This window comes from Drosophila takahashii, chromosome 2L (genome assembly GCF_030179915.1).
Source record: "Drosophila takahashii strain IR98-3 E-12201 chromosome 2L, DtakHiC1v2, whole genome shotgun sequence".
NCBI lineage: Eukaryota > Metazoa > Arthropoda > Insecta > Diptera > Drosophilidae > Drosophila > Drosophila takahashii.
The window spans coordinates 8951209-8978653 of record NC_091678.1 but is presented as its reverse complement, the minus strand read 5'-3'; the positions used below and the strand labels follow the sequence as shown (position 1 = coordinate 8978653).

General features: G+C 40.5%; 3 protein-coding genes across 5 annotated transcripts; 2 read left to right on the top strand and 1 right to left on the bottom strand.

Moving 5' to 3' along the window:
* Positions 1-155: 155 nt before the first annotated feature.
* fs(2)ltoPP43 (female sterile (2) ltoPP43) lies at positions 156-3410 on the top strand. Of its 2 annotated transcripts, XM_017138771.3 has the most exons (4): positions 156-503; positions 1182-1648; positions 2841-3019; positions 3079-3410. In XM_017138771.3, the coding sequence occupies exons 1-4, from the start codon at positions 303-305 to the stop codon at positions 3318-3320; spliced, it is 1089 nt and encodes a 362-aa protein (XP_016994260.2). In that variant the 5' UTR covers positions 156-302; the 3' UTR covers positions 3321-3410. The 2 variants fall into 2 exon arrangements, with proteins under 2 accessions (XP_016994260.2, XP_016994261.2); XM_017138772.3 differs by lacking the exons at positions 2841-3019; positions 3079-3410 and adding an exon at positions 1898-2758.
* On the bottom strand, positions 3388-4061 carry LOC108055434 (RNA-binding motif protein, X-linked 2). The gene is made up of 2 exons (XM_017138773.3): positions 3764-4061; positions 3388-3707 (listed from the first exon to the last, which is right to left on the bottom strand). Exons 1-2 carry the CDS (start codon positions 3986-3988, stop codon positions 3465-3467), a joined length of 468 nt encoding a protein of 155 aa, XP_016994262.1. The 5' UTR covers positions 3989-4061; the 3' UTR covers positions 3388-3464.
* A 355-nt stretch (positions 4062-4416) lies between these two features.
* On the top strand, positions 4417-23092 carry CdGAPr (GTPase-activating protein CdGAPr). 2 transcript variants are annotated; one of them, XM_070211939.1, is made up of 8 exons: positions 4417-4581; positions 4976-5046; positions 14628-15011; positions 15072-16345; positions 16987-18615; positions 20001-20310; positions 20368-22244; positions 22306-23092. In XM_070211939.1, exons 3-8 carry the CDS (start codon positions 14664-14666, stop codon positions 22382-22384), a joined length of 5517 nt encoding a protein of 1838 aa, XP_070068040.1. In that variant the 5' UTR covers positions 4417-4581; positions 4976-5046; positions 14628-14663; the 3' UTR covers positions 22385-23092. The 2 variants fall into 2 exon arrangements, with proteins under 2 accessions (XP_070068040.1, XP_016994258.2); XM_017138769.3 differs by lacking the exon at positions 4976-5046.
* The last annotated feature ends 4353 nt before the right edge of the window (positions 23093-27445 follow it).

Below are 27445 nucleotides of genomic sequence, written 5' to 3'. Positions count from 1 at the left end.
GGGAGTTTTACGGTGTTACAGTCTATAATATTTTAAAAGACATATGATTTGAATCTTGCTCTACATATTTAGGAATCAGAATTTGAAATACGAAACCGTTATAAAATTTTACTTACCGTGCGATATTTTCCCAATCATCACGATTTTATTCACGTCTCCCATCTCTATGACGTAGTGATAACGTTTCTGCAGGAATTTTTCGGCACGCCCCGAACGGCCACACTTCGCGTCACACATTTTTTGTTCGCACCGAATTGTTTCTGTTTCGCCCTGCGTTTAAAGAATTTGCGAATCTACTCAAAATGCCTGCGGTTGTGCGTATAAAGCGGCGAATCGACGAGGAGCCGCACACCGCATTTGTGCTGAATGGCAAGCGGCGGCGCATCCAGAACGATGAGAACTCTCTGGAGGATTCGGGAGCGGTGGCGGGAGCAACGGCATCAGAAGCAGACAAAGACGAACTGACCACCGTCCTCAAGTTTGCCGGCACGCTGGAAAAGCAGGTGAGGAATGGGAATCCATATTCCTAATATATCCAGTTGGAGAATATTCCCCTAGGCAAATACTTTTTATTGATTCTGTTTACTTAAATCCATACTGGAACTTCCCCATACTGTTGTACCATTTTAACAGAGGTCGATGTCCTCATCTTTAAGATTTTAAAACTGATAGTATTTCATACCAGATATAAGATTTTAAAATCCATAGACATGGTAGCTATTTATCATAGGAAATAAATTTTGTTAATATCCAAAATCTTATTTTATTTACCAAAGATTAGCTTTATATCTTATTTACATATTTTTAAACCGTATCTGTTTTTTTTTAACATATTGGTTGAAAAAAAATATATTTGTATCCTGCTTGCCATTTTTTTAAAGTTTTATAGAATTATCTTCCCCCCAAGACAAGCGTCGCAATACTGATAAATACAAAGTTATTAAAACTCTTATCATAAAAGTAAGGGGATATAGTCAGCTGCTCACTATAACGATTTTATCAAAAGAATGTCCATAACCTTAATTAGATTGTAGAATTTATGGCATTTTATGAATATGTAGGCTTTAACTGGACATTACATCTAGTAAATTTCAACAAATTTTTGAATTTAATAAATATTTTTAATATTTTAAAGTAAATATAACTGATATCCTAACTTTGTCTTTAATATCTCATCCCAGGATGACTGTGCCACCCGTCAATTTGCGGCTGCCAGACTCAACAAAACCACGGCTCGTGAGTTGGTGCAGCAGCAGCGATCCAATGATGCAGCAATTGCGAGTGCTCTTAGGCGAGATCGTCAGCGTCAGGAGGCTCAGCAAAATGCCCGTGAGCAGCGTTTCCGGGTGGTAAACTGCCTGCGCAGTACGCTCGAGGATACTTCAGCCGAAGCGGAATTCCCGGAGAATCAGAACCCGGAGTCCAGGAGTCACATTACCATAGTGGACATTGAATCGCAACAGCAACAGCAGCAGCAGTCGGGAGCAGATAATCCAGATGTTCAGGATCAACAGGGCGCCATAGAACCCAGCAGCCATGATCAGCAACAACCTGCCGATTCCGATGTGGGTTATGTTTACGATCTATATGTTCCCGAAAATGAGATGCAGGCCGCCTATGTCGATATGATGGACGACAACTACTTAAGGTTGGTCATACATATTGAGCCGCAGAAAACGTTGAGCCTTACCAATTACTATATGTAATCGATTACTGTCTATATATCTATATGTAAGCGGTGTGTCTGTGTGTCGGTGCTAGCATTTCTGTGTGGGTGTGCGTGTGTCTGTATTCGTAGTCCTCGGGCCAAGTCTCATATTTGCATATTACTTTTTATCATCTAGACATAATTGCAATCACTGATAATAGCTCAATAATACGATTCGTTCTCCATAAGGTTGTATTATCCGTTTAATTACTACAACAACTGCTACTGGTAGACATGACAAAAGCATAAAGAAGAGAAACAGAGAGAGAGAGAGAGACAAAGCCCAGGCATTTAAGATGCGTGATGACACCCAACACCCCACCCACGACAATAAAAAAGGACTGCAACTGGCAACTCACATCACGTATAGTTCACTAATATCAGCATCTGACAAATGCCTAAAAAACTACCGATTGAATGGATTGTTTTTGTGAGATTAAAATGGCACGATTTAAATATACGTTTTTACTGAAAGCTATTTCTTAAAAGAAATTGCAGAAACGAACTTTAAAACCTGTTAACCAAGTTATGTTCGTGAGATGTTATTTTATTTTCCAATCTTAAACTATGCTATGCTTAAAAATATGTATCATAAATATGTAAAGTTTACATAATTCCCTCTTGCCAAAGTCTTTGAATAAAATAATTATGTGTTAGTTTCCCATTAATTACCAAGTTCTTCTGTTTATAGTTGTTAACACGCACAATATGTGCACTCATTCGATAGAATTTTAGGCAAATGTCTCGTTAACATAAGTTCTTAGATTTAATTAGCTATTAGATTAGTATAAATTAGCCTAACAAGCACACACACACACACCGCATATTCTAAAACTGTTTTCGCTGAGTATTTTTCATTTAATTTTCGCCAGTTGTCTGTTGCTTTTTTCCTTAATTTTTGCATTCCGAAAAAAAAACAGAAAACAATAGTGCTGAAGTCTATTTAAGTGTATAGTTTTAGTTTAGTTTTGCTTTATTTTTGTTGGGGTCTAGCGTTGCCCGAAACCGAAAATAAACTGAATAAAGAAATCAACATAATTACATGACAAACTTTGCTGTGTTTCAATTTCAAAGTGCTATTAAGAATTAATTCTTCGAAATAAATCAATTAACTATTTCGCCTATTCCACAGAGTGATTCCTGTGGGAGAGATTGTCCTAGAGGATTGCTACAACGATCAGGATGAAGATTACGATTCGGAGGACTCGAATCAGGAGAACTACTTTACAAATGATTACCCGGACGATGAGGAAGCGGGTGCCATGGGTTCTGATGACGAGCTGTGCCGGCAAATGAACAAGTTTATGCTCGGTAAGGTCCACGTATGAAGTTATTTTGAATTAAGTTCTTGACTGGTTTTAAACTTTCAGATGACGACGAGGATGAGTTTGCCAGCACCAGCGATGATGATGATTATGCCACCTACAGGGATCCCTATGTCCATACGATTGACACCGAAGAGGACTCATTTGTGGACGACGTCGACTTCTACAATGCAGAGCGGGAAAGGGGCAGTGCCTATGAACGCTATAAGCGAAGGATTCTAAAGGAGTTGGAGGATCAGAAGGACGATGAGGATGATGACTCATTCGCTAGTGCTGATGATGAATGATTTTTGAGTTGCGCCTTAGCGGCTTTAAAAAAAGAAAGATAAAATATAATTTAAGTATAGAATAGGATTATAATAAAAAGTTCGGCTATATTCTGTTGGTTTTTAAAGTTACAAAGAGTGCTGTAGTGAAGTACATTTACATTATCATCTAAATTTATTCGTGTGGTTCGATTTTTCAGTCTTGATGTTTTGAATTTGAGGTTTTGGTGCACAACCCTCCATATAAAGTCGAAGGGTCTCCTCGTCCATTTTCTCGTTCTCCTTTGGTGGCTTATAGTCTTGGACATGGTCCACCCGCAGTGTTCTATCCATGATCTTGATTCCGTTTAGATTGTCGACGGCCAGAACTGTTGATCTTTGATCCTCGTAGCACAGGAAACAGAAGCCCTGAAGTTATAGGGTATATATTATAATCAGGTAAGGAATATTGAATCGTTAACTACCTTTGACTTCCCCGTCTTGGAGTCCCGGATCAGGTTGATGTTGACTACTTCACCATACTGCGAAAACACGCAGATCAAATCGCCCTCCGTAAGGTTGTACGGAAATCCTGCCACGAAAATCCAGGCCGAGTCCCGGTACATGTCGTGCCAGCTTTTCTTCCCACCATGTTGTAGTTCATGCTCGCTTAGCTTAAGCACATTTTTCATATTTGTTAGAGGATTCATTTTGAAATTTATTTATTTGTTTTGTTTATGTTTTGGTGGAAATATGACCGCTCACAGTTGATTTAAAAATACCATCACACCCTCTTTTGAAGAGTTTCTAATGCCGCCAACGATAGTTTCAGGATTTCATGTATAAAATATTTTAGCACTGAAAAAATGAAAAAAGTAAGGAAATCGTTTACCATTATTAAAAAAACAGCTTTTAAATAATTTTTACTATTAACATTTTTTTATTAATATTTATTCGATTTAATAAAAAGATATATAAATATATGAAAAACCCTGTAATTGCATGTTATTTTGCATACAAGACTAAAATACAAATTATTTAAATATAAATTTTAAACTACTACTAAACATCGTTATAATAACCGCACTATCGTAGCATGGTCACACTAACCATCGCCTCGAAACCCAACTTCGTCCAACCCGTCAGTCCATCTCCAGCAAGCTGGGCCGCACATTTGTTGTCTTGTCGCGTTGCGTTGTAAAAGCGAATCGGAACGGAACCCAGTTATTTGTGCAGTGGGACTGTGGAAAATGTTGTAATTCTACCACGATAGCACGGCCAGTGATCTATTCGAGAAAAAGAGGTGTGTACGAATGCGAAAATTTGGATTACATAGCCCCCCGTCTGCCTGGGTGTGTGCGAGTGTGTCTCTCTGTGCGTGTGTATGTCGGGTGCATGTTCGTGTGCGTGCAAAAGGAAAAAAGATATGCTGAAAAAAAGTATCTCTTCTCTATTTAAAAATGTGTGTCAGTGTATTGTGCGGCAGCAGCAAAAATAATAAATAATAGCTGCCGCTACTGCGACTGCTTGCTGAAAAAGAAAGAAAAACTAAAAACCGTTTGGCGTCTTTGGGGTCTTTTAATTGTGCCAAAGCCATTGTTTTATAATTTTCCCATCATCATTCAAGACGCGTTCTGTGCCGAATAACAGCGAATAACGCCCCGTCTTCTTTTTTTCCCTTTATTTTTTTTGCAAAGGAAGCTGAGCTGTTCTCCCCTCTCTGTCTGGCACTCGCAACTATGCCTGCGCCTTGCTATTGGAATAGTTGGTATGTAAAAGACATAAGTGCGATATGTCCGTTTCACACTAGATTTTTGTCACCCTGTGCCAGCCGCACTCATACACACTCACACACACACTCACCTGAGACAACTCCACCATATGTCTGTCTGTCTGTCTATCTGTCTGCTTTTCCTTAACACATCCACACTCACATTCCACCCCATTGGCAATGCCTCTCTTTCGTACAGCTGCAGTCAAAATAATAGTAATGGGCCCTCGGTTCTACGGCCGTTACGTATCTTGCTGTTTTTTTATAGAGCCCTTCACGATGGGAGCAGAGCGAACAAAAGCATTCCTTCAAAGCTGTTTTCTTTGGTCTTACAACTTCAACCCCAGAAAATTTCGAACGCCTCGTTATAGCGCCTTGAAACTTAACTATAGCTCAAAGTTGTCCACTTTGAAATATTTTTATTGTATTTCTAACCAATCACTCTTTTGTATATAGTGCTTGGTTACACTTGAAATAATTCGAATGGGAAACGAGAAAAGAACAAACGAACAATGGTCATTCTCCTAAGCTGTGTCCTTATGACTCACAGCTTGCATCCCTTGAGGAAGTCACATTCCTTAACCATTGCTTTGAGCCCTTAAAAACTGCATTTAAATTACTAGAACTAATTAATAATTCTAATAAATATTCTTGATATTATAGCACTCATCTAAGCCTTTGTTTTATAACTAACAATTATTATTAAAGATACTTCTTATTTAAGTACGAAAAAACAAAAGTGTACTTCAACTAAATAAATTTAAAAATAAATTTCATGTTAATTGTACAGCTGGTTTTTTATACCTTTAAACACTTCAGACAATTGCTTATTGTTTTATTAATATGTTAAAAATAATTCTTAATCTAAATTGGAAATCATTTATATTTAGCCTAAATATCATTACCAATCGATTTTAAAATACTGACCGCCACTGTAAGCTCTGTTTGTCTTTTTGTTTTTGTCCACGCAAAAAGGAGGAAATATGTATTTTTCTTCGCTTGTTTTTAATGTTTAGGTGTGGTCGTGCTTTAGTTGCGGGCTTACACATATCCAGTTGTATGTATTTCTTCAAGCGGAAGCGGTCGTAAAAAAGTTTTCGTGGCGGTGCCCACACAGTTGACATTGAACTCTCGCCTGAGTCTCTGAAAATCTCGCTCTCTCCTGCTCCTGGCCCTAGCCCCTCCCCCCCCCCCTGACCGGCCATCCCGCCCACTCTGCTAACCAACTGATATTCGGCCCGCTCTGTTACTTTCCAAAAACGCCAAACTCCTGGCCTTTCATTTTTTTCGCTTGCCGGGCCACATTTACTTTTCTTCATACCCTTTTGCCAAGTTAAGAGTTTTTGTGAAAGGAGAGAAGTGTTTAAGGGGTAGGGTAAATCATTTAGCAACTATTTTTAGCCGCGCACTAATTGTTTAAGCGGATTTTATTTCTACTTTTCCATTACTGTCCACATACTGTCTATAGAAAGTGATTTATTTAATCTATAGTTTTAGTTTTTCTATTTTAATGATATTATCCAACCCCCTTTTTAATTTGGACAATCCAGAACTTTTCACTAAAATTTATATTTTTTGGGTTTGCTTATTTTAAGCAAACTGAAATTATAAGTACATCTTATATTTTTAATAGAAGAAATTAAAATTCAAATCACATCCCCCACCCATCCTTAAATATTCCCCCCATATAATTTGAATTATATCCATTCTATGAGAGCATTTTGGGTTTCATGTTGACTCATTTTGCCTGTGGACTGCGGGGGTTTGTGCGGGCAAGCTTTCTCGTTATTATTATTACGAGATATGTACAGATATGTACTGGGGCCCCGTAAATATATATGGTTGGCTCCTACTGAGGTTATTATGTGGCTCACGTCTCTGGGAAAGATTCGCGCCGCGACTGCGCACGATTATGGCACATTTCGAGTGACGAGAGCAAAGTTGACTGCGCTGCGACCGCCTGTTGCAGAAAACGTGTCAAGTTGGCCAGATACATCTACTATATGTTTATATATATAAATATGTATAGGTGCTATATGTGCAAGAGCATAACCAACCGAGCTGCCCCCGGCGAGAGCCCGATTTCGAGTTCGATTAATTTCGTTGCGCCTCGGTAGCTGTGCACTCAACTCAAACATCCGCTCAAACGGACAGCGCGCTCACACTAATTCCAATGGGGAACGTTTACCTCGCCGTCGACCAACCCATTACACCACTGCCCACATCTGCCAGTCCCCCGGATTCTCTTGCCATCGGCATACCTTCGAGAAAACCCTTTTTATCTAGGGGAGTGTTGCCTTCACTCAGGTGACAACATCTGTTCGGATCGAGTCTCTTCTGTATCACACTAGACTGCAAGATTTTGATTCAGTCAGATTTTATTCGATTTTCTTAATTCTATAAAAATACCTTTAAAATTCCAGTTTGATATCTGAAAAAATTAAATTATTTGGAAAATATTTTTTTTGTCAAACATTATTTTTAAGTATTCTCCTTGGAATATCTTCAAAAGTTAGATTTTTACGTAAGAGAAATGTGGAGGTACTTTTGACACTAGTCCACAGAGGTTAATAATTGATTTGTCTTTACTATATATGATTTCTCTTATAAAAAACATTTATTATTCCAACTCCTAATTGTTAAAAATCCCATAACAGTCTAAAGACACAATAGTTAATTATCTTAAATTTTTGTTTAATTTTTTTAAGATTAAGTTACCCTTAAACTACCATGTTGGTTAGTGTTAACAGCTTACAATGGCAGAAACCTAAAACATTTCAAAGAAACTGCCAACAGAAATTCGCCGCTCTACACTTTTTGCCTTGTATCTTATTGCTGTTTACACCTGTTCATGCCGACGCCGCTGTCGTTTTATATTCGCATTTTGTTTTTGTTTACATTTATGTAAAAAATTCTTCTTAAACGCTCCATATTTGGCGTATGACATGCCCCCCAGCTCTTGAAACTATATACTGATGTATGTGCGCGGGGGAAATGCCAAACCCACACAAAGTATAAGAATTTTTGGGTTGGTGGGCTTTTGTAGCTTGCTGCTGATGTTGTGTTTCATATGCGTATCAAATAATTGAGCTCAATTGATTTCAATTAAAACTGACAAGTCGCTGGGGCTTTTTGTTGTTGCTGCTGTTATGGTTGTTAGTGCTAAGTCATATGAAACAAAAACCATCAAAATGCCTCAAATGTGGTCTCTGTTTGCTTGATGAGCTGGGTCGAATGAGAAATGCGCTAGGAAAAAGTTCTTTCGAAAATCATTCAATAGATTAATTGTGGGTAAATCCTCAGTTTAAAGTTCAAAATGTAGGAAATGCAAGTTCCTAATCTTTTATTGACATTCATAAATCAAGTATTGAATTTGTTGTTTTCATAGTGTCTCAAATATAGTGTCTATTTGATCACCATTTACACTATTTAATTTACATGATCTCGAATGAGTGAAAACACGATTACCTGCTGATAAGACTAGGTAATCATTTAAGCTGTTGCTGATTCGTTGAAATATTGGGAATTTTAAGACCCAGTTCTTGATTACAAAAATATTGTTGATTCAGCTGATATTTTATTTTCATATCTACCTATTGTGCCTCAGATAAGAGAGAAAGTCCCTTCCTTTTTTTGTGACTCACCAATGAGACACAGAATAATTTTTAATAATCCATATAAAATTTACTCATGATTCACCTGAGCAAATAGAACGAATGGAATGTTACCTGATTTGAATAATTGGAGCTCAAATAGTTTTAATTGAACATGTGTAATTTATAGATAAACAGCATTTCTGATTTCTAATAAGTACTTACCTATATATAAGCCAAAAGGGGAACTACCAAACCTGAAAAGAAAACATTTCGCCCACGCGAATATCAAATGCTATTATAAAGATACTTTGGTCCATTGTTAACAGACTTTCAATAGCGATCGTAAAACTTAAAAGGCATTCATCGATAAAAGAAGATGAATTGCGATTCCTTATTTCAAGAGAGCATAATAAATTTGAATTTTTTAAATATTCATAGAAGACTATCTTACAAGTAATTTCTTGAAGCATTAGAGCTGGTATAATGTTCGTTTTATTTTTAGAGAACCGAAGCCCCAAACAATTCGTTCGAATTGCTGTCCATCTAAACTATTTTTCGCTTCACTTCAGGAATAGATATTTAAGAATAGCTCTTGAAATACCAAATTCCTGTAAAGGATTTTGCAGCCAAGCGAAGATCAACCCCTTATAGCCTATATGCCCCGCGATTCGTAGAGCACCGCATTCGTCTATTAATACGAACAAGTTTCATATGGGGAGGGTGATATTTTGTGTATATTTTCGTATTTGTTTATGAATTTCAACGCTTGTGCCAATTGCCCCCGTTTATTATTGCCGTTTGTCTTATTGAAATTCAACACTTTATTTAACAATTCATATGCGCGGGGCCACTCAGTCGGCCGCGCTTGGCTAGAAATGAATAATAATTAAATTATATTGCTACTGTCTGTGTCTCTGGCTCTCCGCGTCTGACGTTTGTTCCTAAATATTTGGCCATTGCGCTTTCTTCCAGCAGCTGCTTCGCATATTTGTTAATGTGATTTTTATTGTACGATTTTTGTTTGTGTTTTGTTTATTTTTTAAAAAATTTGGCATGCCGGCGCCACGAGCCTAAGACAACCAGAAAGAAAAAATATTTGGATATGGCCGGCCGCGTGTGTTTGGCTTTAGTTTTGTATACGTATACCTATATATTTCTTTTTAATGCGCGCAAAACTTTCACTTCCATTAAAAATATAAAGTCTCGTCGGTGTGTGTTTATGTGTACCTGTTTGTCGACAACGTTAAATGACATTAGGCTAGGTTTTATGGTTCGTTGGGGGAAAGATGAGAGATGAGTTCGGGGGGGCAGGTGAAGCGCCGGCGAAATTCTGCACAAATGTCAAAGTAGAAAATTTACATGGGCAGCGGAATTGAACGATTTCGCTTTTCTTTTCTACCCTTTGCTTTCCTATTTTTTTCTTTCTATATCTGATGAACGTATTTTTTTAATGCCCTAACAATGGGACTTTAATGGTCTGCTTGTAAAGTAACTTTTAGAAATTTTCTGTTGGTACATTTCGAGTGTTATGCAATCTTAACATAATAGAGTAATCATATGGGAATGAGTGCGAAACCTTGCATGACCAATTAGTAATGGGCTTCAAGAATAATATAAACCATATAGACAATATATAATTAGCTTTTTATGGGTATATATGATATCTTTGGAATGATAAAGGTTATTAACTACTTAATTATTTTTATTTGATACTTTGTTCTATTAAAATATTTCTATATTGATAGATAGTGAATATTTTCAAATTAGATCAAAATATTTCCTTTTCCTCAATGTAAACTTGATGCAAATATAATTGCCTTGACTTAGCGTATTCAAAACTTCATGAACTTGTTACAAATTTTCTCTTTTCCGTGGCACCTGCTATAAATGCTGTGCATTTGTGTTTGCCAGGGTCCATAATTGTGTGAACGGAAGTTGAAAGCTCGACAATTAAGGTGGCCATGGGAGTGTAAAGTTTTGTCCGTCGCCCAGGTAAAAATAATAAAACGGACTTGGGCAGTCCGAACCACGAACGTTGACTAATATGCCGGTTAGACTAATTGCATTTCTCACATGCTGGGTCCACAGCTTTGTTTTTTCTTTCTTTTTAAAGTGAGTCAGTCGTCGGCGGTGGGGTTGTGTGGTATCGATTCAGGAGCACTCCCCACAAAGGGCTCTAAAAATCCAAGTATAGATGTAAACGAATCTGCCATCTACATATGAGTCAGCCAAGCGAGCCAAACTGATCAGATTTCCAAAAGCACAAGTGCCACGACGGGTTGTCAACTGGGGCGTAGATTGATACCGCTCTGTTCAACAGATTAACGGCAGCGAACATATAGCAACCGGATCAGCCTTGGGCTGCAATTTGTTCATGCTGCATAGTTTATGGGAGCGCGGTGGCTGGCATCAATTGGCCAGTTTAATGACTTCATGTTAGCCCATTAGTCATTCGGCTTGTCTATGTGTCTGCGGTGAAAATGCTTTCATTTCACTTGGTCTCCCGGCTGGATAAATCATTAGGTTATATAATGCGAATCTGCCAGGGCCAATTATATTGTTTACCAGTGACAGTTTCAAGTGAGTCAGGGCTAGAACGAAAGACTCATCGAGGAATACGAAATAAGGGTCGTCATTGATCTTAATCTGATAACTGAATCAGCCATTTATTTAAGGTTTCTTATGTTTTTTTTACCTTCTTTAAAAATTTTAAATGGTTTTTGCATTTTTAAAGTGTAAATTCTTAAAATGAAATCATTCTATATCCTAAACAAAATATAATATATTAGTCTCCCATATCTTTTTTATCGAATTTTTGTTAACTTTGGTAATATTTTTGAATCGGATTGTAAAGCATAAGCATATTTTATTTATAATAAAAATCGTTATCATCATTTCGCCGGTGAATTTCATTCGAGTTCCGTCTGAATCAAGTATCGTATCGAATAGCCTGGGAAAATCGTATATTTTTATATCCTGTATCCTATCATAAAGAGTGATATCTGGCATTTCCCTGAGATAAACTGGCGCGGATCTATTTAATGGTCCGTCAGCGTATCCGTCTCATTTAGATCCACACCAGCATCGTTTAGCACTTGCCGGCTAAAGTGAGTGAGCGACTGAATGAGTGCCTGACTGACTAGCTGACTAACTGACTAACTGACTAACTGACTAACTGACTAACTGAATGAGTGAATGAATGTCGAACACACTGACTGGCAGTCTCGGCAACTAGGTTTAAGCACATTATGCATGCATTTGCAGCCTCGTAAGTCTTTTATGGCCGACAACCGACATCATTCGCTGCAATTGTTCGCTCTAGAAACCAGTGAGTGAGTGACCCACTTTGGGCCATAAATTAGCACAAACAACAGCAGCCTAGACAGGCAACTTTTATTCAGCTTATTAAATACACATACAGTGTACACGATGCAGTACGTCTACCATAGTTAGGCTCACGCACTTACGATTCCAGTCTTGTTTTTTATAGATCATTGTCATGTTTAGCTTTCGGTTTCTCGCCGCCAGTCAATTGGGTCAAACAGGCCGAGAAGCAGGCCGACCGACCGACCAACCGGCCAAGCTGAAGTGGAAAACGTAGCCTGAAACCTGCCATTAAAAGACCATTAACTATTGTCCAATATTAAGTTATTTCATAGCATTAAATTAGCCTCTTGCAAAGCCGATTGAAATGTTTGCCAGCTCTGCTCCTCTGGAGTTTGTAGTTTGGATCTTGGAGCTTAGAGTCCAGACATAGACAATGTTGTTTAATTGATTGGTGAAAGTGAGCCGAACCGATGGGAAAATGTCTTCATTGGGCTCGTTTTTGGCCAAAAGTGCAATCCGAATGGGCAATCAAGAAAATTGAATATGCACCGTGTCCGAAAAAAAAATCAACTGTATTTTGTTTTTGCTCTCATGCATAATTGAGATGAAATTCATTTGATTTCGGTGGCTTCGAATAACGTTTAAAGCAATCGATGTCTGCTTAATTATATATGGTAATTTTCATCTCACAAATTTTTTGAAATTTTCAATTGCACAATACAAAAAACGTTTATATTTTTGGGTCAAAATCAAAAATTGTGTTATACTTCAAGGTTAAAATTTGAGGTGAAATTTTAAGATAAATATCGATAAATAAACAATAAATCCTTTTAAGTAATTTGCATTTTCTTTATACCAAATACATCATCGAAACAAAATCATATGGTTTATATCTTCAGAACGTGCTGACTAAAAAGAATTCTTTAGATAATGTTGATGGGGGAACAACAGATTTAACAATAAAAGAACCTTAATTAATTCATAAGAATACGTTGAGAAAGCGTTGGATTGCGTTATATTATCTCACTCACTCATTCATTCAACCATTGTTGGGTAGCACTCGATTACAAGATCAATTTGAGATGACATCGATTTGATCTTTTGTTATTTTTTGAGTTCCCAGGTCGTCGCCATATGGTTTTTACACTTTGTTTTACTTGATTTTATATGCACACTTTACATTTCTGTCAGTCTGCAGTTTGGTCTTTCTTTATGTGGCTGCATTTTGAGACCGTTAGCGTTAACAATTTTTAATAGTTTTGCTGCGCTTCGGCTTTGGCTGCAAGTGATGGACGGCCTCAGAGGCAGGCTCAAGTTTTTCCTAGACTCTAGTGGAAAAACCCGTTTCTTCGGTACTCTCTGTACCGCTCGAATGGTTTCGCTTCGGCCAACGTTGTCCGCTGTTGGCTTAATTTATGAAAGTTTAACAGCTCCAGCCTGGCGGCGATTGCATTTCGTGTCGCCTGTAAATCAGAACTACCGCTAGGCATCCCATCCTCATCCACATCTCTCTCCATTTCGAATTGCAATTCGAATCCGAATCCCATTCTCATTCCCATTCCCATTTCTCGCGTCCCAACTGGTTTGAACTTTATAAATATTTATTGTATACATTTATGGAGCCAAGCCGAGCCGATCCGAGCCATACCCCTACATGTGCCACATCCTGCCGCATGTCTGAGCCAGTGACCTTATTTATTCCACCGCCAAGCCAGGCAAAATCCACAGCAGAGAGAGTGCAGATTTTGTTTTCCAGCCCGAAAGTAGAACATTTTGGCCTGGCGCGACTCCAGGTCGCTTGGTTGATGAAATGATCGCGCGTGCCATTAGAAAGTAAACGCCACTAAACGAGGCCTGAATGTTTAATTTGGCTGTTGGCTTTTGGCCACTTTGAATTAAACTGCACTCTCTTTGGGGTGGAATTGGATCAGACGAAAGTGAATCATTGCTGACTGTCTGGGATCCGGATTCGAGCTCTAGATTCTGGAATGGGAGCGCCAAGATTCTAAGAAGAAGTGGGCATGTCCCAAATAGCAAGTTAGAAAAGAGTTTAATTGTGGCATTTATTTATTTAGTGATTAATTTATATACACAGAAAACAAATTGACAAAAAATCAGATTGATTTATGCAGGTTAATTTAATATTTATAAAAAAATCAAGTTATTCATATCATTTTGATATGAATATTTACAGTATTTGTTCAAAAAATACTAAATTTGGTACTTTAAAACAGTATATTTATAACTTTTATGAAATGATAAAATATCAAGTTGATATGTTTGTATCATCAATTTAACATTTATCATATAGTCTTCTTATTGATATGAAATAATGTATAAATTATCCTATCAAATTTTTATATTCTGTGTATAGGTATTTATTAAAATATTCTTAAGATCGGTGGCTGTAATTTACCAACTTAAACGTTGACTACATAAAGTCTGTGAATTGCTTATGCAAATGAAATGGAAAGGTCTGAGAACAGAATAATAATGATGGACACTGTGAATGGAAGAGTTGTGTGAAGATTTGTAGCCTTCGCATTGTTTCTTGTGGTGGCTTCATCCCTGCTGAAGGCCCAAAGAATATAGTGATGAGAATGCATTGCCAAAGCATTCACTAGAATTTGCATTTTTCCTTCCATTTATTTCCAGATGTTGCAACTGGCGTAGAGTAATCGAGTGCCCATCATGTCGGACAAGGTGAGCACATCCCTGGCAGCCCAACTGCATTCGCATGCTTTGGCCTCGGCGGAGGGAGGATCGGCGGCCTGCCATGCCAGCACTGAAAAGGACCTCCATGCGCCGCCACTCCAGTTCGAAATGGATGCGCCGGCGGCTGCGATCAGTGCCCAGCTGAACTTCAAAATCGTGCCCGCCGAGAGTTTGCCCGGGCTGAGCTACCAGGACATGTTTGCCTCCATGAACACATCACAAATCTCCAATGCGTCCACGGAGTCCAGCTGCAGTCCGCCCATCCAGGGTGCGATTCCACCTCCCAAACCCAGTCGTCACATGGCCGTTCAGCCGCTGAATAGCGTAGGTTAATTATTATTCTATACAATTATAATTCTAATTATTATTTTTTTTTATTCCCAGAAATCCTGCCGCTTTCCCAAGCTAGAGGAGTGCGCCCACTTCCACTACGAACGCGTCCAGCTGGGTCCGCTATCCGTGCAGCTCCTGGACGACAAATCGGAGCACATGGGCAGCAGCATTGCCTCCCAGTCGATTGGCGGCGACCTGCCGCACAACTCACTGCGTAGCTTCTCGCCGGAGAGCTGTTGGTTCATCATCCGCGTGTGTCCACAGCGCTGCGAACCGTTTCTCATTAAAAGGAGCTTCGAGAACATGCAGCTGCTGGACGAGATGCTGCACAGGTGCGTGTATGACCGCAAGATCAGCGGTCTGCGCAACATGGAGGAACTGGCAGCCGAGCTGCCCAGCGAGTCGGATGTGGAGTATGCGGTGGCAAAGTACCTGGAGCGCTTCTCGAAGATCGCCTCCGATTCGCTGACCTGCGGCACCATACTCACCTGGCTGCAGCTGGACAACAAGGGCAGGCGACTCCCATTGGCGGACGGGGAGACGCAGAGGACCATCAATACGCCCGCCGTGGGCGCCGCCTATGGAGTGAGACGCTATCAGGCCCAAGCGCCCGACGAGATCAACATCGAGGTGGGCGACATGATCTCCGTCATCGATATGCCCAGTCCGGCGGAGTCGATTTGGTGGCGTGGCAAGAAATCCCATCTCCAGAAGTCCCTCTACGAGGTGGGCTTCTTCCCGCAATCCTGTGTGGCCACCATTGGCGACAAGGTGCCCAGGAATTTCCCCATGCCCGCCCCACTCGTCGGCCACCTGGACGCCTCACCCACTAAGCCTGTGCTGCGCAAGCACGGCAAACTGATCGCCTTCTTCCGTTCCTTCATCCTGTCGCGGCCATCTCGCCGACGCTTGAAACAGAGCGGAATTTACCGCGAGCGCGTCTTCAACTGCGATCTCTCGGAGCATCTGCTGAACAGCGGCCAGGACATACCCATGGTCCTGCGCTCCTGTGCGGAGTTCATCGAGAACTATGGCGTTATAGACGGAATATACAGGCTCTCGGGCATCACCTCTAATATTCAGCGCCTGAGGCGAGCCTTCGATGAGGAGCGTGTGCCTGATTTGGGCAATCCGGAGATGAAGCAGGACATCCATGCGGTCAGTTCGCTGTTGAAGATGTACTTCCGAGAGCTTCCCAATCCCCTGTGCACCTACCAGCTGTACGACAACTTTGTGGAGGCCATCCAGGTGAAGGCCGACGAGGCGGACGAGCGGCTGCGACTCATGAAGGAGACGGTGCTCAAGCTGCCACCGCCGCACTATCGGTAAGAAATTAACTTTAAAAGGGGGAGATACACATAGAAAAAATAAAAATTCCATATTTTTGTAATATTTAAATTGTTAGAATAACTCGTTAAAAATTTGTCATGAAAGTTTCACGAAGAAATTCGAACTATTTTGGAACTTATACTAGGATTACGGCACTCACCTTCCTTGTGCAGTAGATATATTTCATTTCATTTTCTCGAAACCACGTTTTGCTCAGCTGTGGATCGTGTATCTCAAAAAGTAATGCCTCTATCCTCATGCTGTTTTTACAGAAATGTTTGTAATAAAATTGCCCACTGTCTGAACCTACATAATGTAGAAATTTGTACGTTTAGGTATTTTTTGAAAGCCAAACACAACAAAAAAATTATGAAAAAAATAGATTTTTAACTTTGAAAGAGTGCCACAACCATAGTTTTTGAGATATTCTATCAAAGTTAGGTTCAGACAGTTCCTACATTATTTCTTAACAAAATAAACTTGGTATCATACTTTTTTTAATATAGCCTGACAAAAAAATTCCCACCAATTCCTTATTGGTTAAAAATCACAAAAAAACTTGAAAAAATTACAGTACTATATGTATCTCCCCCCTTAATTGAGATTTATTACCCTTAATAACTGCCTTCCCCCACAGAACCCTTAAATATCTGGCCGAGCACCTGTACAAGGTGTCGCAGCACCACGAACGCACTGGGATGACGGACAAGAACCTGGCCATCGTGTGGGCGCCCAATCTACTGCGCTCCCCCGCCCTCGAATCCGGCGGTGTGGCTGCCCTGCGAGGCGTGGGCGTCCAGGCGGTGGTCACCGAGTACCTGATAAGGAATTGCCATAACATCTTCGACGCCCTGGAGGATCATCCGTCGCGGCACAGCATGGTGGCGAGTGCTGCTGCCGCCGCCGCAGCGGCTGCAAATGCGGGTGGAGAGCTACGTTTGGAGTCGCTAACAGATTGCGAAAGTCTGCTGGTTGAGCAGCGCGAGCAGGATCAATCCTTGGGCATGGTGGAGCGTCCCAAGAGTCTGAGCACTGGCGGAGCAAAGCTAATCAGTCTGGAGGAGGCGCAGGAGAGGCATTCGCGGGTGGATGGCGCCGATCTCAAGCAGTCGCTGCCCATTAGCATGCTGACCAGTGCGAGCAGCAATGCCGCCTCCAACATTGGCTCCTACATCGAAGTGGGCGGTGGTCCTTCGAGCCTGCCGGATAAATACCACACGGTGCTCTCGGCGCCACGGAGCTGGCAAAAGCGTAAGCCCGACAAGACGCCCTCGTGGAAGTCGATATTCACGCGCAGCCAGCGACAGGGCAACCCGGATCCTGGGCAGAAAATCACCACGGATGCCAAGGATTCGGTTGCGTCGCGGGTGAGCTTCGTGCAGGCCTCGCATGCGCATGCCAGCAAGGAGCTGACCAAGCACGACAAGCCCAAATCGATTGAACTCCTAGAGACCACGAGCAACGAACGAGATCCCAAGCCCATGGACCTGTGCATACGCTCCAATTCGATTGATAGCCTGCGCACAGTGGGCCATTCGAGGAGCGTTTCGCATGACTCCTACTTTGATTTGCTGCAGTCGCCGCAACGGGGTCACATGACCACCTGTCCGTCGCGGGAGCTCTCGGAGTTGGGCCTGAATTTCGACCGCGAGGAGCCGGAAATGCGCATCTTCTCGGAGAGCGAATCCCTGGTTAGCTCGCCGCGCGTGGGCAAGGAAAATGTTCCACCCGCCAGCGGCTGTGCCACTCGTCGCATAATGCGCGCCCGGCCAGAGGAGTTCTGCAGCCAGACGAACAGCGTTAATCCCAGTCCCAAAAAGCAGCCGCGTCTCAATCTGCTCTCGCCTAGCTCGGCTAGGACAATGCCGCCACCGCCGCCGCCGTCAGCAGCTGGCGCTTCAACTTCCTCCTCCTGTGGCCACGAATCCGCTGGTGCGGAGAATTGCTGCAAACGCTACAAGCTGGAGGATCAGTTGTGTGACATTCAGTTCATTGACTGCGGAACTCCGGAAACGGTGCCCACCACCCAGCAGCAGTTCGCCAGCGTTGAAGTGCATCCGCCACCGAAGCCGGCGAGGGCAGCCCAATCGCCCATTTCCCCAACGACGGCTGGTTCCTCCTCCTCGTCGACCCGCTACAGTTATCCCTCGGTGCAGCTGGGTGCCAAGCGAAAGGAGCAGCAGGCTGCTAAAGAGAGATTTAGCTACCAGGGAACCTTTACGCAGCCAGGAGCGAAGCAGGAGCCTCCAGCTCCAAGGACTGTGAAGTGAGTAAGGATTAGAGCCCTGCATGAATGGAATTAATTATGAATGAATTAATTAGAATTTTGAGTTTAATAGAATTGAATTAATGCCATTGCCATTCTACATGAATTCCGAAATAATTCAAACGACAATTTCTTTTGAAGAAGAAAGGGCCATAATTTTGTGATTAAATCTGCCTGAATTTTATTTACCAAGCAATTGACATTGATTTGTTAAAAATTTTCCACTTTTTGTTCTCAAAAGAAAGAACAAAACAAGAAAGGAAGCTAGCTTCGGCCAGCCGAAGCTTATATACCCTTGCAGATCATTCCTATTAATTAACAAATCGCAAAAATGTTCAATTTTCTAATATTTCTCATTAATTTTCCGATCGTTCCTATGGCAGCTATATGATATAGTCGTCCGATTTTGATCAAATTAAAATTGAAATTCGAAAATATTTAAAAAGAGTCATATCCTAGAGAAGAAGATAATACAATAAAAACCAAAGAAGCTAGAATTTATTTCCTATTACTTTTCCATTAATTTTCCGATCGTTCCTATGGCAGCTATATGATATAGTCGTCCGATTTTGATTAAATTAAAATTGAAATTCGGAAATATTTAAAAAGTGTCATATCCTAGAGTAGAAGATAATACAATAAAATCCAAAGAAGCTAGAATTTATTTCCTATTACTTTTCCATTAATTTTCCGATCGTTCCTATGGCAGCTATATGATATAGTAGTCCGATTTTTTAAATAATTAATTCGAAATTCAGATATATTTAAAAAATAACATCCCCAAAAGTAGAAGGTAATATTTCAAAAAACACCGAAGCTAGAATTTTTTAAAGTTTTTTTTTTCCGATTGTTCCTATGGGAGCTATAAGATATAGTTGTCCGATCCGGTCGGCTCCGACATATATACTACCTGCAATAGAAAGAAGACTTTTGGGAAAGTTTCATCCTGATAGCTCAAAAACTGAGAGACTAGTTTGCGTAGAAACAGACAGACGGACAGACGGACAGACGGACAGACGGACAGACGGACGGACGGACAGACGGACAGACGGACATGGCTAGATCGACTCGTCTTGTGATGCTGATCAAGAATATATATACTTTATGGGGTCGGAAACGTCTCCTTCACTGCGTTGCAAACTTCTGACTGAAATCATAATACCCTCTGCAAGGGTATAAAAAATCTGTAAAATTTATAAAAGTTATTCATTCATTCAATTCGAAGTGAATTAGAAAAACATTAAATTTATTTCACATAGAATTGAATTAAACAAATCAGAAATGGAACACTATGATAAAAAAAAAATTGATTAATTCACGCAGGGCTCTAGTATGGTTAAAAATTTAATGTCAATCAGTATCTTAAACTATTTCTACCCTTGCAGTGCCAGCAACACAGCGCAGCACAGGAAATCACGAGTGGAACCCGTTGAAGATGGCCAGATCAAGCTCTCTGTGCCCACGCCCACAACTCCTGGTCGCAGTCCTCGCTACTCCCTCTTGCTGTGCGACACTGAAAGCTCCGAGAACAGCTCGGCTGTGAACACCCCACAATACGACATGGAGCCCCTCATGCTGGCTTCGGTCATGTCCGGTGTGTCCGGAGTTTCTTCCAATATGCAGCAGCAGCTGCTTCTAGGAGTAGATGCGGACAGCATTTACCAGGGCAGCTCGCACGAGAGTCTGGGACAGCAAGTAAGAAGATCCTTGATAATTTAATGATATTTTGAACTTACACTTTTATTTCCGTAGTTCAACAACCACCAGGAAGCGGAACAACGTGATATGAATGCTCTTAAGCGAGAGCTATCCCTAGATCTTCAACCACTTCAATCGCGCTTGCCACAGCCGGCGAATCGAGCTGCCACATTGCCGGTGAAGGAGCATTTGCAGGCAGCCGCCGCGGCGGCCATGTGCTCCTCCCCCAACAACTCCAACTTCACGGACAACACTAGTCAGTCGGTGACGCCCAGCGAGTTTGGCTATCAGCACTTGCAGCGGCAGCTTAGCATGCACTCCCTTCTGGCGACCGATGAAAGTTCGCCGGTGTACGAAGACTTCGAGCAGACGCCCGTCAAGATGGTGCCCACCAGTCCCATCAAGTCCACCATAAGCATCACATACAAATCGCCGGAGAAGGAGAAGAAACCCTCGGCACTTTTGGAGACCAATTTCGACGAGAACATCGTCTATGAGCAGGTCAAGCTGTTCCGCAACTCGGTGACCGAGGTGAATCAGATGCTGCACGAACGATCCAGCCTGAAGCAGATCGCCGAGGAGGAGCAGCAGCAGGATGGGGGTGCCTTTAAGGCGGCGGAGATGACGCAGCAACTGCTGCAGCTGGAACAGGAGCACCAGGATCACGAGGAGCAGCAGCAGCAGCAGCAGGAGGAAGAGCCGGAGGACGAGGAGCAGTCGCAGTTGCTCTACGAGAACATTGAGCTGCGAAAACCGAAAACAGTTTACGAAAATCTACGTGGCGAGGAGATGAAATTCATCACAGAAGAACAAAAGCCGAGCAGTGATCGAATTGAACTCGATAGCCTAGACAGTTTGCCGGACAACATGGAGCACGAGCAGCACACGTCACCCAGCAAGTCGCCCTCTTTCAGTGTCAAAGAGTTGGCCAACAAGTTCGAGAGTTCGCCGGTGGAGCAGCTGCCCAGCTTTGATTTCTCGCTGCGCGGCGGTTCGATGAAGAAGCCGAACGAATTGAGCGTTCCTAAGGCCATGCCAGCACCTGTGCCGCTGAAGAAACTGAATAGTAGTGCCCAGAAGATAACACGCTCGCTGGATGAGAATGCCTTTGTCCGAGAATTTGGTGGCAAGCAGCTGCAAGATCTTTCTGTTTCGGGCAAGCTACCCGAGGTGATGTCAGAGGTCAACAGCCGGCGCAAGAGTTTCGACTTCACGCGGCCCAAAACCCTGAATCCCCCCAAGCGATTGCCCGGCATGAGCATCACCGAGGAGATTTGTCAGAAGCGCGGCGGCGAACCGGAACCCATTACGCCCACCACCGAGAATCGCATCTCGCTCATCCAGCAGAACAACATGCTGCCCAAGGAGCAGCAGGCGGCAGCTAATCAGTTCCTGCCGCCGGCGGGTCGAAAGAGCGTGCTCACCGGTGTGATCCTAGATCGCGAGCGCATCGACAAGATCAAGGAGGAGCGGCGGCAGCAGCTAACGCAGAAGTACTATGGCGATACGCTGAAATCTCGCTCGCGTACGGAACTCAACGCTGAGGACAACTTCCCGGCCGCTGAATCGCTGCGCATCAAGTCCAAGTCCCGCGGCGATATGCACGCCCTGCAAAAGGACATGGACATGAATCTGAAACAGCTGAGCCGCGTGGCTGGCGGTGGATCGGAGAGCACCCTGCACATGAGCTTGGGTAATGGACAGGAGCCGCTGGGTCAGCAGCGGGTGCGCCGGATTTCGGACGAGAAGAATCAAAATTGTGATACCAGTAATGGTGGCGTGACCGCCACTTCGCTGCTCAGTGTCAAGTCGGCGGCCCAGAAATATGGAAGCACCAGCAAGGCGCCGGCGAATAAGTTTGAGCGTGGCCAGCCCATGCCGCGCGAGCGTTTGCAGCGGAACTCGTTGGCCGAGAGCAATTCAGGCACCAAGTAATTAAAAAATATCAAGTTTTCCTTGAAAAATTATTAATCGAAATTCTTATTTTTATAGCAACAGAGAAAAGATCTCACCACAATTCTCAATACGCGACGTGACAGCGATGTTCGAATCTCGTTCACAAAACCAATAGGCTATAAGGCAACTTTAGCAACTAATTACATCGAATTAATGAGACCGCTACCTACATATAATCACAGTTCTGGAGCAGCAGTGTATATATGCCTATAAATGCATATATATATTTTATTTAGTTTTTAATCATTCACTTTTAAGCGCATTGAAATTCTCGAAAGTGTTATTCATATACGGCTCCAAAGACATTCAGATTTATAACGCCGCGCATATTGCAAACACCATTTATAATAATGATCGATAATGATAATCATACTGACGACGCTTTGCGCCTTGAATCATATGCAAAATTCAATTTTGTTTTGGAGAAGCATGAAGAGAGTTTAACTAAACTAAAAGACCATCCACATATTACCCCGAAAGTCCCTCGATCCTATAAAATGCATATTGTTATTGCATTTTAGGCTTTTCTTTGCTTAGTTGTTAAGTTTCATTCGTTTAACCTTAAAAGAAAAAAAAAAAAGAATTCAAAATGTTTGAGTTCAACTTTGATTTTGTTTTTGCGTGATTTGTGTCTCGAATGTTTTTATTTTCTTGTTTCCGCGACTAAATTGTGACGCCCGTGTATCGGAGATGATAATTTTCTTAATTTAAAATGAAAGCATTTGCAACAACTTTGAGCAAGTTGTCCTAAGTTAATTATTATACGATTAATTTATATATATTTTTTAAAACAATAAACTCAATTGCATTGTCACTCAAGTAATCTTTCTTCAACCCATTTTTGTATATACTCTTTGGCTTTGCTTATTTAGCTGTTGCCAATGGAAACTAAACCTATGAATAACTGGAGATTTGAAAAGTCTGTGTACGCGACTTAATTGTCTATTCAAAACTAGACTCCCGGGAAGCTTAATCTAAAACGCTTATTTATTCTTTGAAGTGCAGCTAATTTGTCAGAATGAAAAGAGTTTATCTGATTGTCTACATACTAAAACACAAATAAACACATTTGAGTTGAGAGTAGTAAAACTAAATAACAAACAAAATGGTTGTCTATATATATTAATACTATACACTAACTGGTAACAGTTCGCTAATAAACAGAAAAACTAAATATTAAATAGGCGTATAGAAGAAAGATTTACTAAGAAAAGCTGTAAACAGAAAGGTTATCTACTATTAGGGCCAAAACGCATGTATCTAGACTTTTTTTTTAAATTATTTTAATGGGTGATTTTGATTTATTTTATATTCTTCAAAATGTTTAAGATTATTTTAATTGTGGGATATCGTAAAATCCCTAAATCTACACAATGGCTGGAAATCTGCTGAATTAAATTTGCCAAGGCTAAACATTACAAACGATACTTCCTTCTTTCCTCTGACAAATTAATTTGCTTTGCGGTTGCTTTTTTAAATTTATAAAAATATTAAATACTTCCTTGGAATTCATTGGGCGCGTACACAGCAAGAATATACTCACAATATATGTACTACAATTTTGACCAATAACTTTGACGTGTGGCTAGTGCTTAGATTCGACTAATAGATAAATTTGATACTATAAAAACCAAACGTGCGTTTGACAAATTAATCAGACCTTTATTCGACTTTTAATTACTCCAGAGCAGCTGCCAAAACTTTTATATTTGAAAACTATCAAAATTGTTAAAGACGAAGGAAAACCAAAACTACAAAGTGGAAGCATAACGGAGATAAACAGAATTGTAATACAATAACTAAATAGAAAGCTTTAAAACATAAGTTAGCATTTTATATATTTTGATAAAAATAAATGGAACCCCACAACATAGTTATAAAAATTGTATTTCATAATGACTGATCCAGCAAGCAGGCAAGAAATGGAAAAAAAACTCTTAAATAAAGCTTGCGACAAGCAAGTCGAATTATAATGTCATACTTACAAACTGGATAGAAACTTATATTTAATAGAGCAAAGATCAATCAACCAATAATATAAACTGGAATGTGACAAGTATACACAATGAAACGTCATGCGATGAGTTCACAATTTGCATTAACATTTTTACAAGCCACAACATACAACATAAATAAATCAACAAAAATACTACTTTAACGCATTTAAATAAAAGAAAAATATTAAATACGTAAATTTTTATTGAATTTTGATGGATAATTTACACTGGATTTTTGGGGTATTACAGGCAAATGGATTCTTGGTTTGTTGTGAAATTCAATGACTTGGGAAACCTACTAACAGAGCATACCCCTTTATAATTCATTTTTAATTTATTAATTCTAATTTATTTTTCTCCTTTTATACTTACTGTACTTAATTAGTCAAAGCTATTTAATATAATTTGTTACAATATGTGTTTATATTACATGACAATTAATTAATATTAAAGGTAATTAATGTAAAAGCATAAACCATTTTTTTTGAGTCAAAAGTGGTTAAAATTTGTATTAACCAGCTTTTATACAATCAACTGATTGTAATATAAATAAAGCCAGAACACTCCCGCTGATCTTTCCTTCGTCAGCTCTTTGGCTAATTTAAGTGAGTTCAAAGAGAAGGCGTTGTACCACCCAAGGTTAGGACATAAGGCCATAATTTTATTAGCCATAAGCATTGTCCTTTGCAATCATTTTGGAACCTGCTGTGCTGGGCTGGGCAGCAAAAAAGAGCACGTGAGAAAATTAATTTGATTAAATTGCCATAGAGACGCACAGCAGGTCAGGATGAGAGGGCGGCGATATGGGATGTCTTATCGGAGAATCAGTTGTTGTTAGCCGGCTACTTAACGCGGATGCAGAGCCACCACCAGAGGACATGGAAAACACATCCTTCGATGCGGGCTCACAGCGGTGAACGCACTAAATGATGTGCATAAGTGCGAAAACGTTTTGCACATGGAATGCCTCCTCGCCTCTGATGTTTTATTTATTTTATTTTTTCCCCGACATTCCCTCCCCTTTCCCTGGCTGTCTGTTTGGGTTGATTGACGCTGATAGGGCACGTGCTGGCAATTATTTTAGAATAAACATAACAAGCCTCTCCACGGGGCCAAATCATCAGATGACTCTTCTCCTCCTCGGCTTCTTGCTCTTGGGCACGGCCGAAATATGATTTCTCTAAAAAAGATGCAGTCAGATTAGAACTTATGGTAATTTATTATAATAAATCACTTTGAGTGGGAAGGCGAACTTAAATTAAAGGTAATACTATACATTAGCGGGCTCACCCCCGAAATTCGCGAAAAAATTATCCGGGAACTTTGAAATTCAATTACAAGAGAACCATGGCCGACCGCCGAATTCTTTTTGCACGTAAATTCTTAAGAAATCGCGGTCCATCGAGGATAATTTTTTCGCGAATTTCGGGGGTGAGCCCGCTAATGTATAGTATTACCAAATTAAAATATGAAAAAAGATTTTATCATCCGGTCAATCCTTTTAAAAATGGTTTTTCGAGTTTCCTCATTTTTTTCACAAATAATTTTCATATCTAAACAATTACCTGTTGCTTAGAAAAAATAAATAATTTGATTCGAGCACGGACAAAATATGGAACATGGTCATTTACTTAAGTTTTATAGTGGTATCGGAATAATAGAAATGGTCTATAATTGTGATCCAATCAAAGTACTTTTCGACTGGTGTTCAGTTCAGAAGCCTTTGTTCATCCGTCAGTTACTTCCAAATATTTGAAATCCTGATTACTCTATTTTCCTAATTGGAGGTTCTGAAACGGGTGAAATATCGAAATCACTGAGTTAGGATCGTTAAAACACCCACTATTTCCTCCCTCGAGGATACCCGAATTCCCAGCCGATTCTGCTTTTATTAGCGCTTGGCTTGTTGGGCGGTTGGCTGCTTATTAAAAGTCTCTTGTTGTGATCCTAGGCCCAGTAACCTTTTTGGCCTGCCCCTGCCACAGCCCCTCGTCCTCCGTTCGTCCTGACAATTAGAGCACTAACAAATGCAATTATCCTGGCACCTCCCTCCACTCGGGCACCATTCCTATACCGTCACCTTCACCCCTTGCGGCACACAATTGCTCTCATTGGCAACAATTGTAGATGAACCCGTCGTCCGGAGTCACAAGTCCTTCAGGTCCTTTCCCAGCCAACAAACAACGAAAATTCAAAGGAAAAAGAAAAAATGAAAATACGTGCGGAGTAGAAAAAGTCGAGCTGCGCAGTGCGAGAGTGCAAACAGCCAAGGCAAAAGTTTCCCGGACGCGTGCCACATATTAAATTACATCGAAATATGTGCACACGATGATTTGTCGAAGGGCAGTTTGTAATTTGCTGGCATTTTTCGATTTTATCAGCCGGCGGGGGCAGAATCGCTGTTATTTTGATACAGTTGCTAGATTCTAGGGCCATGTAGTGTGCTATTTAATTGAATTTATCTCGCGCAATTATCGTGAAATTTACTGAACAACCAAGCGCTACAAAATGGGGGACGAAATTCCCGGATATGGCATTTATGGTGGGCGTAACGCAACAATGTTCGAACATATTTCTTATTTAAATGCAGCCGAATAGCCATTTTATTGGGAGCTAAGTGAGAGTTTATAATGTCAAAGGCCAACTGAATATTGCATAAATGGGGGTTAAAAAAAGAGTAAAATAATTTATATTTGATTACGATTATTTTTCCCATAGTTTTTTGAAATGGTAGAAGTAATCAAGACAAATTTTTCGCAATGCATTTAAGTAATATTTTATTGGGTCAAATTTATCCTAATGACTAGACATCGGATTTTTGGTGAAACCGCTTTATTTAAATACAATTTAAAGCCACATTTTTTTGATTACAAATTTTGTTTATAAAGTTATAAATAGATTTAGGCAAAACTTATTTGAGGTTTTTGTTACAAAATTTTTACCAATCAAATATTTAAAAAAAAACGATTTCACCTAAAATCTGATGTCTACTAATGACACTTTTCAATGGCAACTGTTTCTCTATTGAAAAGAAAACCAATTTTTTAGAGTAATCAACGATGTTTTAGAAATCATATAGTCTTCTTGTATTTATTTTATTATTTCTTAAAACTTCATTAAATTTAAGAACCTAATAAAATGTTGACCCATAAAAAAATCTACGCAACTTACTTATATTA

What these genes read in the sequence shown, in the direction of transcription:
- LOC108055434 (XM_017138773.3), bottom strand. Translation starts at nt 3,988, where the DNA reads ATGAATCCTCTAACAAATATGAAAAATGTGCTTAAGCTAAGCGAGCAT. An exon ending in CCAAGACGGGGAAGTCAAAG is followed by an intron (nt 3,708 to 3,763) that starts GTAGTTAACGAT and finishes CTATAACTTCAG; the next exon opens with GGCTTCTGTTTCCTGTGCTA.
- CdGAPr (XM_017138769.3), top strand. Translation starts at nt 14,664, where the DNA reads ATGTCGGACAAGGTGAGCACATCCCTGGCAGCCCAACTGCATTCGCAT. An exon ending in CCGTTCAGCCGCTGAATAGC is followed by an intron (nt 15,012 to 15,071) that starts GTAGGTTAATTA and finishes TTTTATTCCCAG; the next exon opens with AAATCCTGCCGCTTTCCCAA. An exon ending in CTGCCACCGCCGCACTATCG is followed by an intron (nt 16,346 to 16,986) that starts GTAAGAAATTAA and finishes CTTCCCCCACAG; the next exon opens with AACCCTTAAATATCTGGCCG.